We start from the raw sequence: 13,695 nt of genomic DNA on the forward strand, positions 1-13,695 counted from the left end.
CGTCCACAGTAGGCTATTCCATTAGTTATTGGCCTTTAACATCTAGGGAACTTCACTAATTACAATATTTATCCTTCCTATTATGCTACACCATTAGTTAATCGCCTTTAACAGGCAGGTAACTCCACCAATTCTAATAGTTATCCTCCACAGTAGATGGAACATTTCGGATCTACTGTTGCACCCTCATTATCATTCATAATAGTCATTTTTGGTTAGTGATGTGCCGCTCTTGGACATTCATATGGTTGCCCATATTTATAAGTCATTGACTTTTGCTTTATTCAAGGATACTTCTAATAAATTTGTATGACCTTCGTTACATAGAATGGGAACTCTACACATACAATATCGTGATCAAAAGAGTAGTCAATAGCACAGGCCAACGAAAAATTTTTTTGTGAAAACTTTTTTTTACTTTAATAGCTGATTTTTATAGATTTTTATGTGCTGAATCCAAATCTGGCCTTAGTTGTTTTGTATCACCCATAGTTTTTCTGCAATTTGAGTTTTTATGTAGTATACATTTTTATGTAGTTTCTTGTGTAGTATAAATACGGTATATGGTGAAATTAATGAAACACTATGTTACATCATAATTATGAATATATTAATACAATAGGTTACTTGAAAGAGTTATACATGTGGTATAATACAGGTTCCATTAGTCATCTGGGATTGGTTTGTATTTTCTTTCCCTCTTTTCTTTGAAACTTCTTGTGTAGCTTTTTCTACGATGAGTCGCCTGCTGAACTTCTCTGTGAAGTGACCAACAGTATTCCCCCATCATGTTAGTGTTCCAGCGGCCCTGATAGCGTTTTTCCATCAGTTTAATGTCCTGGTGAAAACGCTCTCCTTGCTCCTCACTTACATCGCCCAAGTTTTCCGGGAAGTAATCAAGATGACTGTTCAGGAAGTGAACTTTCAGGCTCATCAAACATCCTAACTTTTTAAAGTTCTTTAACATGTTAGCAACATATTCTGGATCTTTTTTATTCCCCAAGAACTTGGTAACCACTTGCTTGAATGACACCCATGCTTCTTTCTCATTTGAGGTCATTGTCGATTCAAAGTTAAGGTCTAACATCATTTTTCTAATGTCTGGTCCGACAAAGACGCCTTCTTTCAGTTTAGCTTCTGAAAGGTGTGGAAACTTTAGGCAGAGATACATAAAAACATGGCCCATCTTTAGGCAAAGCCTTGACAAACTGTTTCATGAGGCCTAACTTTATGTGAAGAGGTGGTAGGAGCACTTTTTTTGGATCTACGAGGTTTTTGCGAAGAATGTTCTTTTTCACCTGGTTTTTAAAGATTCCCTAGCAGGCCAGTTCTTTTTGCACCAATGTTGATCTCTAGCCCTACTGTCCCATTCACACAAGAAACATGGAAACTTGGTAAAACCACCTTGTTGACCAAGTAGCATACATGTTACTTTTAAATCACCACATATCATCCAACCATGATCACAATAGCCTATTTTATTCAGCACTATTTCTAGGTTTTCATAGCTTTCTTTCATGTGTACAGAATGACCAACAGGTATAGATGCGTACTGGTTTCCATTGTGTAATAAAACAGCCTTTAAACTTCTTTTGGATGAGTCAATGAACAGCCTCCAGTCTTCCTTTTTGTACTCAACACCAAATTCATTCATCAGACCTGGAATGTCTGTACAGTACACCAAATCACCATCTTGTTCAAAAAAACTTTGAAAATTGTTGCTCTCTCTTTCTATACACATAAATGCTGGTTCCAGCAACCAACAAGTTCTTTTCTTTTAGTCTAGAGCCAAGCAATTCAGCTTTTTCTTTAGTTAAGCCTAGATCCCTAACCAAGTCATTAAGTTCAATCTGAGTAAACAATTTAGGCTCTACATTTTCTGTAATACATCGAAATTCTTCATCATCTTGTTCATCTAACTCAGATTCTACATCATAAGATAGTTCAGTTTGAATGGAATCCAAATCATCTGGAGGTTCAGGGACCGGCAAATCTTGACCGTGTTTCACTGGTCGGATGGCAGACATAAGGTTAGGGTAGCTTATTACCTTCTTATTTTTTGAGTTGTGACCAGTTACATCAACACTGCAAAAGTAACAATCATCAGAATGATTTCTTGGCTCTCTCCATATCATAGGAACAGCAAATTTGAAGGATTTTTTCTCCTTTTTTGACCATTTTCTTAGATCTTCAACACATACATAACATACCTTATGCGGCGCCCAATATTTATCCTGATCTCCAAGTAAAGTTCCAAAGTATGATCGATAAACCTTTTTCACAAAGTCCGTAATGTTTCTTTGGTGTTTTTTAATCACAAACTCACCACAAATATAACAAAAACTGTCAACAGAGATTTTACAACCGCGGTTAGACATTGTGTTGAGCACGTGTACAAAAAACGTGAAAGTGAGGTTAGATTGACAGTAAACAAACATCAGCTGTTAACGTTCAAATGGAATCTACCTTTTTTGATCTTTTAGTGTGTTTCAGCAGTGCTACCAACACAATTTAAGTCCATTACCTCTACTTTTTTGATTATATTTAAACTCTGTAGAAATCGCTTAGTTAAAAAAATGTTACTTCAAAATGTGAAGAAATTGTGGGTGATACAGCTTTTTAAGCATCATATTTGGATTCAGCGACCTAAAAAAACATTAGAATAAGGTATTTTTAGTAAAAAAGTTTTTTCATCGTTGGCCTGTGTAGTCAATAGTCAATTTTTTATTGCGGAGACAAATACATTTGTATGGAAAACGTCAAATATGTTAAAATTTGGACATACATACCACATCGTGTTCTCATTCAGACATACATTTGATCACTCATTCCACGTTCATCCATCACCAATAATTCCCACTTCGTTCGAGAGTCAGTCTTGTTATTGTGTGGTCTCCCAGTCATATTCCAGAAACTCTTTTACATTGTAAAATGCATTTAACGCTAAACAGCGTTTTAATCGAGTTTTTAATGCCTTGAGCGTAGAGGCTTTTCTTAATTCATCAGGCAATCTGTTAATAAAATGAACCCCTGCCTGTGAAGGCAAGCGTTCATAAACCACCGTCCTGTGTCTCCCAGTTCGGTAGTTGTCTCTGCCTCTAGTCCCGTACGAATGAATGTCTCGGCCCGTAGTCAAGGCACATTTAGACATACAATACAACGTTGTTTCCAAAATGTAGAGGCTAGGCAGAGTTAACAGTTGCAACCTTTCAAAATTTGACCTGCACGACTCTCTAAACTTCAATTTTGCAATGGTGCGGATCGCTCGCTTCTGTAACTTAAACACTCTTGAAAATTGGTTACTTGCACAGGCACCCCACAGTACCAATCCGTAAGTGAAGTGTGGATAAATCAAGCCATTATACGCCGTTATCAGAACTTGACTTGGGCAGTATATGGCTAGAGACCTCAGAACATAAATGCCTGAGACTAATTTTAAGCAAACGTGATCAATGTGAACATTCCATGTGAAACCTTGATCAAGGTAAATTCCAAGGAATTTTGAGGAATAGATTGGTGATATATTGGTGGTCAAATGACACAAATCCCAAGTGTTAGCACTGCCACGGCAGACTCAATCTGTACATTATGCGAATCCTCCCGCATTCTGCAGGACATCTTCATACGGTGGAGCTGCAATTTTTGTAAAGGAAGCCTTTCCACACCCTTTTTCGGTTGTAAATATTGACTCTATTTGTGAACCTAAACTGTTTGAATCTGTAATGATAGCCTTTGGTACTATAAAATTGTTAGTCATAGCTGTATATCGTACCCCTGATTCATCTTTAGATGGTTTTTGTATATAAGTTGTCTCAGCTTCTTGATTTTGTTAACAACAATGCTAAGTATCGAAATTTTAAGATTGTTATTGCGGGAGACCTAAATGTTGATCTCAATAGATGCAGCTCTTCAAAAACTAAATTTATCAACACCCTCAAGTCCTACGACTGTTTTTGCCTCAACCATTTACCTACTAGAGGAAATTCATGCTTAGATAATTTTGTCTCAAACCTTCACCCCTCAATGTATAGTTGTAAAACAGTACAGGCTCATATTTCTGACCACCTGGGTCTGCTTTTAACATTTTAGTCTGCACGAATGCTGATGTCTCTTTCTCGCCTGCTAATATGTCTGTAAAATCAAACTATACTTACAGAGTATTAAATGATGTTAGTATTAATGAATTAAAATATAGACTAAGCAACACTGACTGGACAGAGGCAATTGCTGGAGATGATCTTGATGTAGCTTTTAACAACTTTATGGAAGTTGTGTCTCACAAATTTAATGACTGCTGTCCTTTGAAGACTAAGTTAGGAAATAATCTTGGCAATAAGGTACTAAAGCCCAAATGTTGGTATACACCTCTGTTAGCTAAAATTAAGATACTACTTGATGTAAGTTATGAAAAATGTAAGATTAATCCTGACCTATTAGAAAACCATAGGAGAATTAAGAAGTTATATCGGAACCAGATAATCTTAGCAAAAAAGAACGCTAATGATGAATTCATATTACAGTCGCATAAACCTATGCAAAGCAGCTTGGAGAGTAATTAATACAGAAACAGGGCGTGCTTCAAAAAAATGCTCTCAAACGCTACCTCCTATCTCTTGTTAATGAATTTAACAACTATTTTGTAAATATTTCTAGTCATGTAAATAGTACAAATGTTAATTTAGGCTTAAATACAGCTAGTTCCAGTGATATGATAGAGTCGTCTGGCATAAATGGACCTAAGGCACCATCTTTAAAATGGCACACTGTAAATCCTACTGATATTCTTAAGACAACCACTAGGCTTAGTAACTCAAGAGCTGAGGATGTCTTTGGACTCTCCAATTTTGTAATTAAAAAAATAATTTGTGAAATTTTGTATCCTTTTACTTTTCTTGTAAACTGGATGTTCAACGCTGGACTCTTCCCACAGTGCCTAAAAGTAACAGTCACTGTCCCTATTTATAAGAAAGGTGATAAAAATAATGTAAATAAACTACAGACCTATTGCCTTGGTACCTGTCTTATCTAAGTTGGTTGAATATATTATTAAGTGTCAAATTGAGTATTATTTTGAATTTAACCACCTGCTTTATCTGCACAGTTTGGTTTTAGGCAAAGCTTATCTACTATTAAGGCTGTTGAGAGTGTTGTCTCATATATTATTAATAGTTTTGAAAATAAAGAAGAAGTTAACACTTTGCTATTGGACTTAAGCAAGGCTTTTTGATACTGTGCCTCACCAAGAACTTATTAAGAAACTAAAGTACTATGGAGTTGAAGGTAACGAATTATCACTTATAACTTCTTATATATCACAGCGATACCAGTTTGTTAAAATAGGCGAACAGAGGTCGGATCTTAAGCAGGTGGTAAGCGGGGTTCCCCAGGGCTCTGTCCTGGGTCCCTTCTTATTCACTGTCTTTATTAACGATTTTCCAAATTTTGTTCCTAATAAATGTGTACTTTATGCTGATGACACTACGTTAATGTGCTCTAACTTAAATCCTGAAATCAATGCAGCCATGATCACATATATGAGAGAAAGGTCCAACCTCTGGTTTTCTGCCAATGGCCTATGTGTGAATGAAGATAAGACAGAAAACATCATCTTTAGCCTAAGCACCAGTTCTGTAACTAAGTCAGTTAAGCTACTTGGAATTAACTTAGACTCTAAGCTTACCTGGAAACATCACACAGATGCTCTTTGTGCTCGGTTGTCTAGAGTTATATTTTTACTAAAAAAACTTAAAACCTGTACAAGCTGTAGTCTATTAATGAAAGCATACTTTGCATTATTCCACTCACATCTTTTGTATGGAACTTTTCTTTGGGGAAATTCAGGTGGGGCTAAGGAGGTCTTCTCATGCCAAAAGAAAGCTTTGCGCATAATGTTTAATTTTAATGTCACTGACTCTTGTAAGCCACTATTTATAAAGCATAGTATACTCACTGTTCCTTCCATTTATATCTTGCAAAGCTTAATGTATGTTAAGGAAAATCTAGATTTATTTAAACTTAGACGCTCTAAGCATGACTACTGCACTAGACAACGAGACCTTATTGACCTAAAGCACGCTAGACTAACAAAAACTCAGCACGCATACTCTTATATTGGTATCAAACTGTTTAACAAGCTGCCTATGTCTGCTAAGGATGTTACCTGTAAAAACTTTAAAAATGTTGTAATTAAGTGGTTAAAAGAAAAAGCCTTTTATAGTATAGATGAAATGCTTCCGTGTAGTATAGACGATTTAGCCTTTTAGATTTTATTTCCTTTTGACTTGTACTTTTAACCATAAGTGTCTAGTATGTATTTTATTTTATACTATCTTGTTATACTGTGTAAATGTATAACAAAAATGACTTTGTCAATGCATTGTAATATTGTGGGACGACAATAAACAGATTCTTGATTCTTGATATATTACAGTCAAATTGTAATACAGATGTGTTGTACGTGAGAGCTGGGCTGGCAGGCTGATCTCGGTTTATATATGATTGGGATGTGGCTTCGTTACTGATATGATTAGGACTCATTACACTTCTCTGCTGTCCCTCGATTTTGATAACACTTTCAGTAATATCTTTATAGCCTTTCTTTAACATTGCTTGGAGTAAAAAATATTAAATGCTTACTAATTTTACACATTCATATAGAAGTATTTTAAAGTTTTAAACTTATGAATAAAATTATTCATCGATGGGTTTTATTTCTTTTAATCAATAAGTTATTTGTTTCATTCTACTATTCAAAGCCAGAGTTAAAGAGTTTAATGAATACGCACACTATTAGATACTCTCGAAGTATAGTAAGGCTAATATTACATATACCTCGCTACTGTATGCTTTTTATTAGATATTAGTTTATAAAAAATTAAATTGTTACACATACGTCTTTTTAATTCTTTAAATACACTACTAAATTATAAGGTTAAAATTAACTATGTACAAGATATATACTTTGTGATCTGTAAAAAAATACTAAACCTACCATTTGAAATGAAATCTAGTCTGATGGTAACAGCGGAAGCAGGAAACATAATTTCGCACTGTTGTGTCATCAACTTGCCACTTCATAAATGATCACAGGAAGGCGGAGTGACGTATCAGAATAATGTAAATGTTTTAGTTAGACTATACTGAAGTTATAATAGTAGTGGCACATTAGTCATGAGTCAACTAACCAAGGTTTGTACTACTGTTATAATGTTTACAGAAAGTTTTATTTATGAGACTAAAATTATTTAACCATCGCTTTCAAAGTTTTAATAGACTCAACAAGTGGGGCCTTGTATTTTTGTTGTTGGTTACCAGACATTATTCCACAAGTAATAACTATTTATTAAATAAAGACATCCCCGTTGGGAACACAGATTAGTATGCAATTATTAATGAAGGCTCTATTTAGCCTGTTGCCTATGACTTGCAACTATAAAGCCTAGGAAATCGGTTTGTTTTAAGAATGCAATCTTTTTTGTTTTCATGAGGAATTTGAGTTGTTTCCCTGAAGCAGCAAAACAGGAAAAGATGAAAAGGTTATAATTATTTAAATAGCCATGACTAATTTTAAAATTATGAAAAGTAAAAGACGTCTTATTTTACTAGACGGAGTTAATGCTAAGAAACTCTGCCTGGCGACCAACGGCTTATAAAATAACTACTGACTATGAACCACCACCAATGGCTGAGCAGGTGGTCTGCTTGTCACTTAGCGGTCATCCATCCAATGAATAGCCTAGGTGGAAGTTGACAAAAGTATTACTACATGTGAAGGTGAAGATGACATGGAAAAATAAGGCGGAATAGGTGGGAGAGGTGAAATATTAAAAGAATTACAACATTTAGCCCCAAACATGTAGTATACAGATATTAGTGGTGATAATTTATGGCAGGAGAGACCTTTCAACCTATGGGAGCGTTACACGCAACACACCGCTAGGTGTGTGTGTGTGTGTGTGTGTTTGTTTGTTTTTCTGTGTTTGTGCGAGTTGTGTTCAATTGTGGTGAATAAGAATGGCACATATTTGTAGGAGAATTCCTTATAAAGGTAACAGAGTCTTATATCATATGGTAAACAATACTTTTAAACTGAACTACCAAATAAATGGTATACACGTAATGAGACAATAATACGGTTATGGTAGGTTATAAGTAGAAGTATTTCATTCAATATGCCACTTCATTTAAACTGAAACCGGAATTTCTAAAGGTGACAAAGATGGCTGAGTTGGAGAACTGAATCAACATCTCATTAAAATGAGAACATCGGTGACGCTTTCGGTGTGAATTTCCATTATTCAGAATTTTATAATAATATTCATAATAAGGTTTTTGTTTTACATACATAAACTCTTACTGGAATTTGACCAACCGCTGCTATTAACAGGGCTTTTGATGTTTTATTCATATGAATCACCAGGTTATCACGGTATATTTTATAAGTGCACTAATATTAAAATTATATTATTTTGGTGAGGATGATATATCTAAATAAGTAGATAGGTTAATCAAATGATTTCACGCAGCGTAAACCAACAGACTTTGGTGTTAGTCATTAAACTTGTACTTTTACTCTAGCAGTTATCAGCTTTGTCCTGTTACAAGAAGAAGAGAATAAGGTGTATTGATCGGCACAAAACGTTTTACAATTCTTGTGGATGCTTCACTGATAGTATGTAAGAGAATACGGTGACATGCTGATCTGTAATACTTATGTCATGTTGTTTCATGACTTCCAATCATGAGACTTGCGGAGCTAAAACCGTGAAATTGCAACTATAGGGCAAGGACACCATTTAAAAATTGAAAAACCTTATTGATCCGTCACAAAACTATAAATACGAGTATTAGTGAAATGATTACGTATTTTTGTTTAAGCCTAACAAACTAAGACAAATATACATCTATTCAAATTCAATATCTTAAACAGTTTGGTAAAAGTTTGTATAAATTTTAATTTGAACGTTTCAATAACATTATATCAGAGAGATCCATAACATTCCTGTAATGTCGGTTATTACATGAATAAAGCAGAGAGGAAAAACGATATTCCCTGTATTTTAATGAATGTTTTAAAACTGAATTCTTTGTTGGATTTATCTTTGGTTATTCACATAATTTATAGCAGTCATTGAATATTGAGATTGAATAATTCAAAAGCGTATGTATTGTTTTATTTTACTTTTCAATGAAATAATTTTAGTGGTGGTTAGTATTATACTACTTTCAAATATAAAGTAACAAATTAGTGGTACGCTTTTACTAAAAAAAACATATATTAAAACCTGTATGTAGTATTTAACTGATTCTATAAATACCACTAAGTACTTTATTCTTAGATGCAATGTAATAAAATAAGTAAAGGTAAAATTTATATTTATTTCATTATAAATATAATAATTCACTATAATATTAAAACAACGTATTGCAATAAAGTCACTGTATGCCGAATTAATGTTGTAAACAAAATCACTTTATTTTGTCAAACCTACAGGACTAGGGAAGGTCAGCACCTATGACGATTAGCACTAACGGTAGAGAGGGGTTGTCAATGAAGTGGTATGACGCACCACATTATGATGAACAGGATAAGGTCTCCAGGAATGGGGTAGGTCAGTACTTATGACGATCTCCACTAATAAGAGAGAGGGATTGTCAATTAATTAAGTAGTACCTCACACTACACTGGGGAGCGCAGGATAAGGGCTCCACCACTAGGACTAGTCAGTAATTGTGGCGATCTCCAGTCATGGTGAAGAGTGGTTTCCAATAAATTATAACAACGCATATCAGTATAGAAAGAATAATAGAGGTTCCAGCAATAGGGTTAGTCATTAATTGTGGCTATCTCCAGTCAAGGTGGAGAGTAGTTTCCAATAAATAGTAACAACGCATCTCAGCACTTTTTTTTTTTTTACGATAGCAAAATGCATTATGCACCGTCAGGGACAGATGTTCGCCCTGGCGTGTGGGACTCTCACCCACAAAAAAACCTACCGGTCCAGGCATTGGACCCTCTCGGGAACGCATCTCTGCAACTACTTCAAGAGGGTGCCATCATTGGCCCAATGGGCATAACTGAATTCTAAAATCCACCGACATGAGCTATTCTGGTGCTTTATAGCAGCTCTCTTCTTTTTGTCTTAGCACAATCTTGCAGAAACGCAGTGACAGCGCTCCACGATTCGGGACTGGACAACATCTCTTCTATATGGGTCTCCGCCAAAAACACGCCCGATAGCTATCTCCAGCTCCCTTCTCTCCGTTTCCCACCTTCTACATTTGAAGAAGGTGTGCAGGGCATCGTCCGAATCCGAATCCCCGTACTGGCATTCTGGACTCTGGATATTCCCATTCTGTTAAGGTAGAAGCCGAAACAACCGTGCCCAATGAGAAGCTGGGTAAGGTAGAAGTCTACCTCTCGATGCTCTCTTTCGGTCCATCCCCTCAGATTACCTATGAGCCTAAAAGACCGACGTCCTCGACTCTCCGTCTCCCATCGAGTTTGCCACTTGCACGAGCAAGGCTGACAGTGCTATTCCCATCGTAGACACGCTTCCGCTCAAGAGCAAGAAGATCGATGGGATTACCCCCGAAATCACAAGGACGGCCCGCCTCAGAAACGGTACGATAGGCAGATGAAATCCGGAGAGCACCTCTCCTCTGCACCGTCACGACATTCCTCCCGTAGCGCTTCTGCCGCAAGGCATCCGTCCAGATCTCGCAACCGTAGAGCATAACTGAGTTCGTCACGTACATGAGGACTCGGCGCTTACCCTCCGCGGGTCCACCGACGTTGGTCATGAGCCTACTCAGAATCTTTACAGCTTTCTCGGCCGCATAGGTGATCTGGTCCCAGAAAGTCATACGGGAATACATTCTCACTCCTAGATACTTGACGCTGTGGAGAGGGGTCGACAATGAAGTATTATTACGCGCCTCAGTTCAGTAAGATGGATGAGGGCCCCAGGATAGCGGTTAGCCAGTAATTGTGTCAATCTCCACTAATTGTGAAGAGGGATCGACAATGAAGTATTATAACGCACCTCAGTTCAGTAAGAAGGATGAGGGCTCCAGGATAGCGGTTATTCAGTTATTTAGTTAATGACACTGATTGTGGAGAAGGGCTTGACAATGATGTGTTCTCACGCTCCTCAGTTCAGTACGAAGGGTGAGGGCTTCATGATAGGAGTTAATCATTAATTGTGTCAATTACCACTAATTGTGGAGGGGGGTCGACAATGAAGTGTTATAACGCACCTCAGTTCAGTAAGAAGGATGAGGGCCCCAGGATAGCGGTTAGTCAGTAACTGTGTCAATCTCCACTAATTGTGAAGAGGGGTCGACAATGAAGTATTATAAACGCACCTCAGTTCAGTAAGATGAATGAGGGCCCCAGGATAGCGGTTAGTCAATAACTGTGTCAATCTCCACTAATTGTGAAGAGGGGTCGACAATGATGTATTATAACGCACCTCAGTTCAGTAAGAAGGATGAGGGCTCCAGGATAACGGTTATTCAGTTATTTAGTTAATGACACTGATTGTGGAGAAGGGATTGACAATGATGTGTTCTCACGCTCCTCAGTTCAGTACGAAGGGTGAGGGCTTCATGATAGGAGTTAATCATTAATTGTGTCAATTACCACTAATTGTGGAGGGGGGTCGACAATGAAGTGTTATTATGCACCTCTGTTCAGTAAGAAGGATGAGGGCCCCAGGATAGCGGTTAGTCAGTAACTGTGTCAATCTCCAAAAATTGTGAAGAGGGGTCGACAATGAAGTATTATAACGCACCTCAGTTCAGCAAGAAGGATGAGGGCTCCAGGATAGCGGTTATTCAGTTATTTAGTTAATGACACTAATGGTGGAGAAGGGATTGACAATGATGTGTTCTCACGCTCCTCAGTTCAGTACGAAGAGTGAGGGCTTCATGATAAGAGTTAATCAGTAATTGTGTCAATTACCACTAATTGTGGAGGGGGGTCGACAATGAAGTGTTATTATGCACCTCAGTTCAGTAAGAAGGATGAGGGCCCCAGGATAGCGGTTAGTCAGTAACTGTGTCAATCTCCACTAATTGTGGAGGGGGGTCGACAATGAAGTATTATAACGCACCTCAGTTCAGTAAGAAGGATGAGGGCTCCAGGATAGCGGTTATTCAGTTATTTAGTTAATGACACTAATGGTGGAGAAGGGATTGACAATGATGTGTTCTCACGCTCCTCAGTTCAGTACGAAGGGTGAGGGCTTCATGATAGGAGTTAATCATTAATTGTGTCAATTACCACTAATTGTGGAGGGGGGTCGACAATGAAGTGTTATTATGCACCTCAGTTCAGTAAGAAGGATGAGGGCCCCAGGATAGCGGTTAGTCAGTAACTGTGTCAATCTCCAAAGATTGTGAAGAGGGGTCGACAATGAAGTATTATAACGCACCTCAGTTCAGTAAGAAGGATGAGGGCTCCAGGATAGCGGTTATTCAGTTATTTAGTTGATGACACTAATGGTGGAGAAGGGATTGACAATGATGTGTTCTCACGCTCCTCAGTTCAGTACGAAGAGTGAGGGCTTCATGATAGGAGTTAATCATTAATTGTGTCAATTACCACTAATTGTGGAGGGGGGTCGACAATGAAGTGTTATTATGCACCTCAGTTCTGTAAGAAGGATGAGGGCCCCAGGATAGCGGTTAGTCAGTAACTGTGTCAATCTCCAAAAATTGTGAAGAGGGGTCGACAATGAAGTATTATAACGCACCTCAGTTCAGTAAGAAGGATGAGGGCTCCAGGATAGCGGTTATTCAGTTATTTAGTTAATGACACTAATGGTGGAGAAGGGATTGACAATGATGTGTTCTCACGCTCCTCAGTTCAGTACGAAGAGTGAGGGCTTCATGATAAGAGTTAATCAGTAATTGTGTCAATTACCACTAATTGTGGAGGGGGGTCGACAATGAAGTGTTATTATGCACCTCAGTTTAGTAAGAAGGATGAGGGCTCAAGGATAGGGGTTAGTCAGTAACTGTGTGAATTACAACTAATTATGGAGTCGTGTTGACAATGATGTGTTATCACGCTCCTCAGTTCGGTAAGAAGAATGAGGGCTCCAGGATAGCGGTTAGTCAGTAACTATATAATACATAGTGAACATTTATTTACAATAACGCAATAGTTCACAATAATAAGAATTACTATAGGAGACCGAACTAGAATATGAACTATTCAGTAAGCAGTGGCTGCCTAGGTCCTTATTTGTTTTAAATAATTAGTAAATATTTAAAAAACCATATACTTTCCTATCATAAATATAAATTATATGTTGTCCTGTAGCATCCTATATAATTCTTTTCGATGCAGTACATAGTATTTCTAAAAAATTACACACTATATTATAAAATTTACATTCGTAACCTTTATATTAAAAAATTCGTCTACTAAAATATAAATTTCACCGTGAAGAATATGTGTTACCGTACAATAGTGAAATATATGCTACACATATTATGCATTATTAATTCTTATTTCCTTTGCTAGAAATTGCATATTTGCCGAGGATATTACATACTCTACGTTCAGGAATCTATACTTTACCTTCAAAATAACAGACTGTACACTAAGGTGTTACGTATATCATGAATATAATTCCGTCGTATATACCTTACATTTTGTTCGATAAGTAATGTAAATATTTACCA

At 37.0% G+C, this 13,695-nt stretch overlaps 1 protein-coding gene across 1 annotated transcript; it reads right to left on the reverse strand.

The window, feature by feature from the left end:
• Positions 1-10,530: 10,530 nt before the first annotated feature.
• LOC124370649 lies at positions 10,531-10,866 on the reverse strand (the record flags this gene model as incomplete). Its single annotated transcript, XM_046828936.1, has 1 exon — positions 10,531-10,866. A coding segment is annotated over exon 1 (336 nt), but the record flags the coding sequence as incomplete, so codon positions are not given.
• Between the last annotated feature and the right edge of the window lie 2,829 nt (positions 10,867-13,695).

The sequence above is a fragment of the Homalodisca vitripennis genome, unplaced genomic scaffold, assembly GCF_021130785.1.
Source record: "Homalodisca vitripennis isolate AUS2020 unplaced genomic scaffold, UT_GWSS_2.1 ScUCBcl_392;HRSCAF=2287, whole genome shotgun sequence".
Taxonomy (NCBI): Eukaryota; Metazoa; Arthropoda; class Insecta; order Hemiptera; family Cicadellidae; genus Homalodisca; species Homalodisca vitripennis.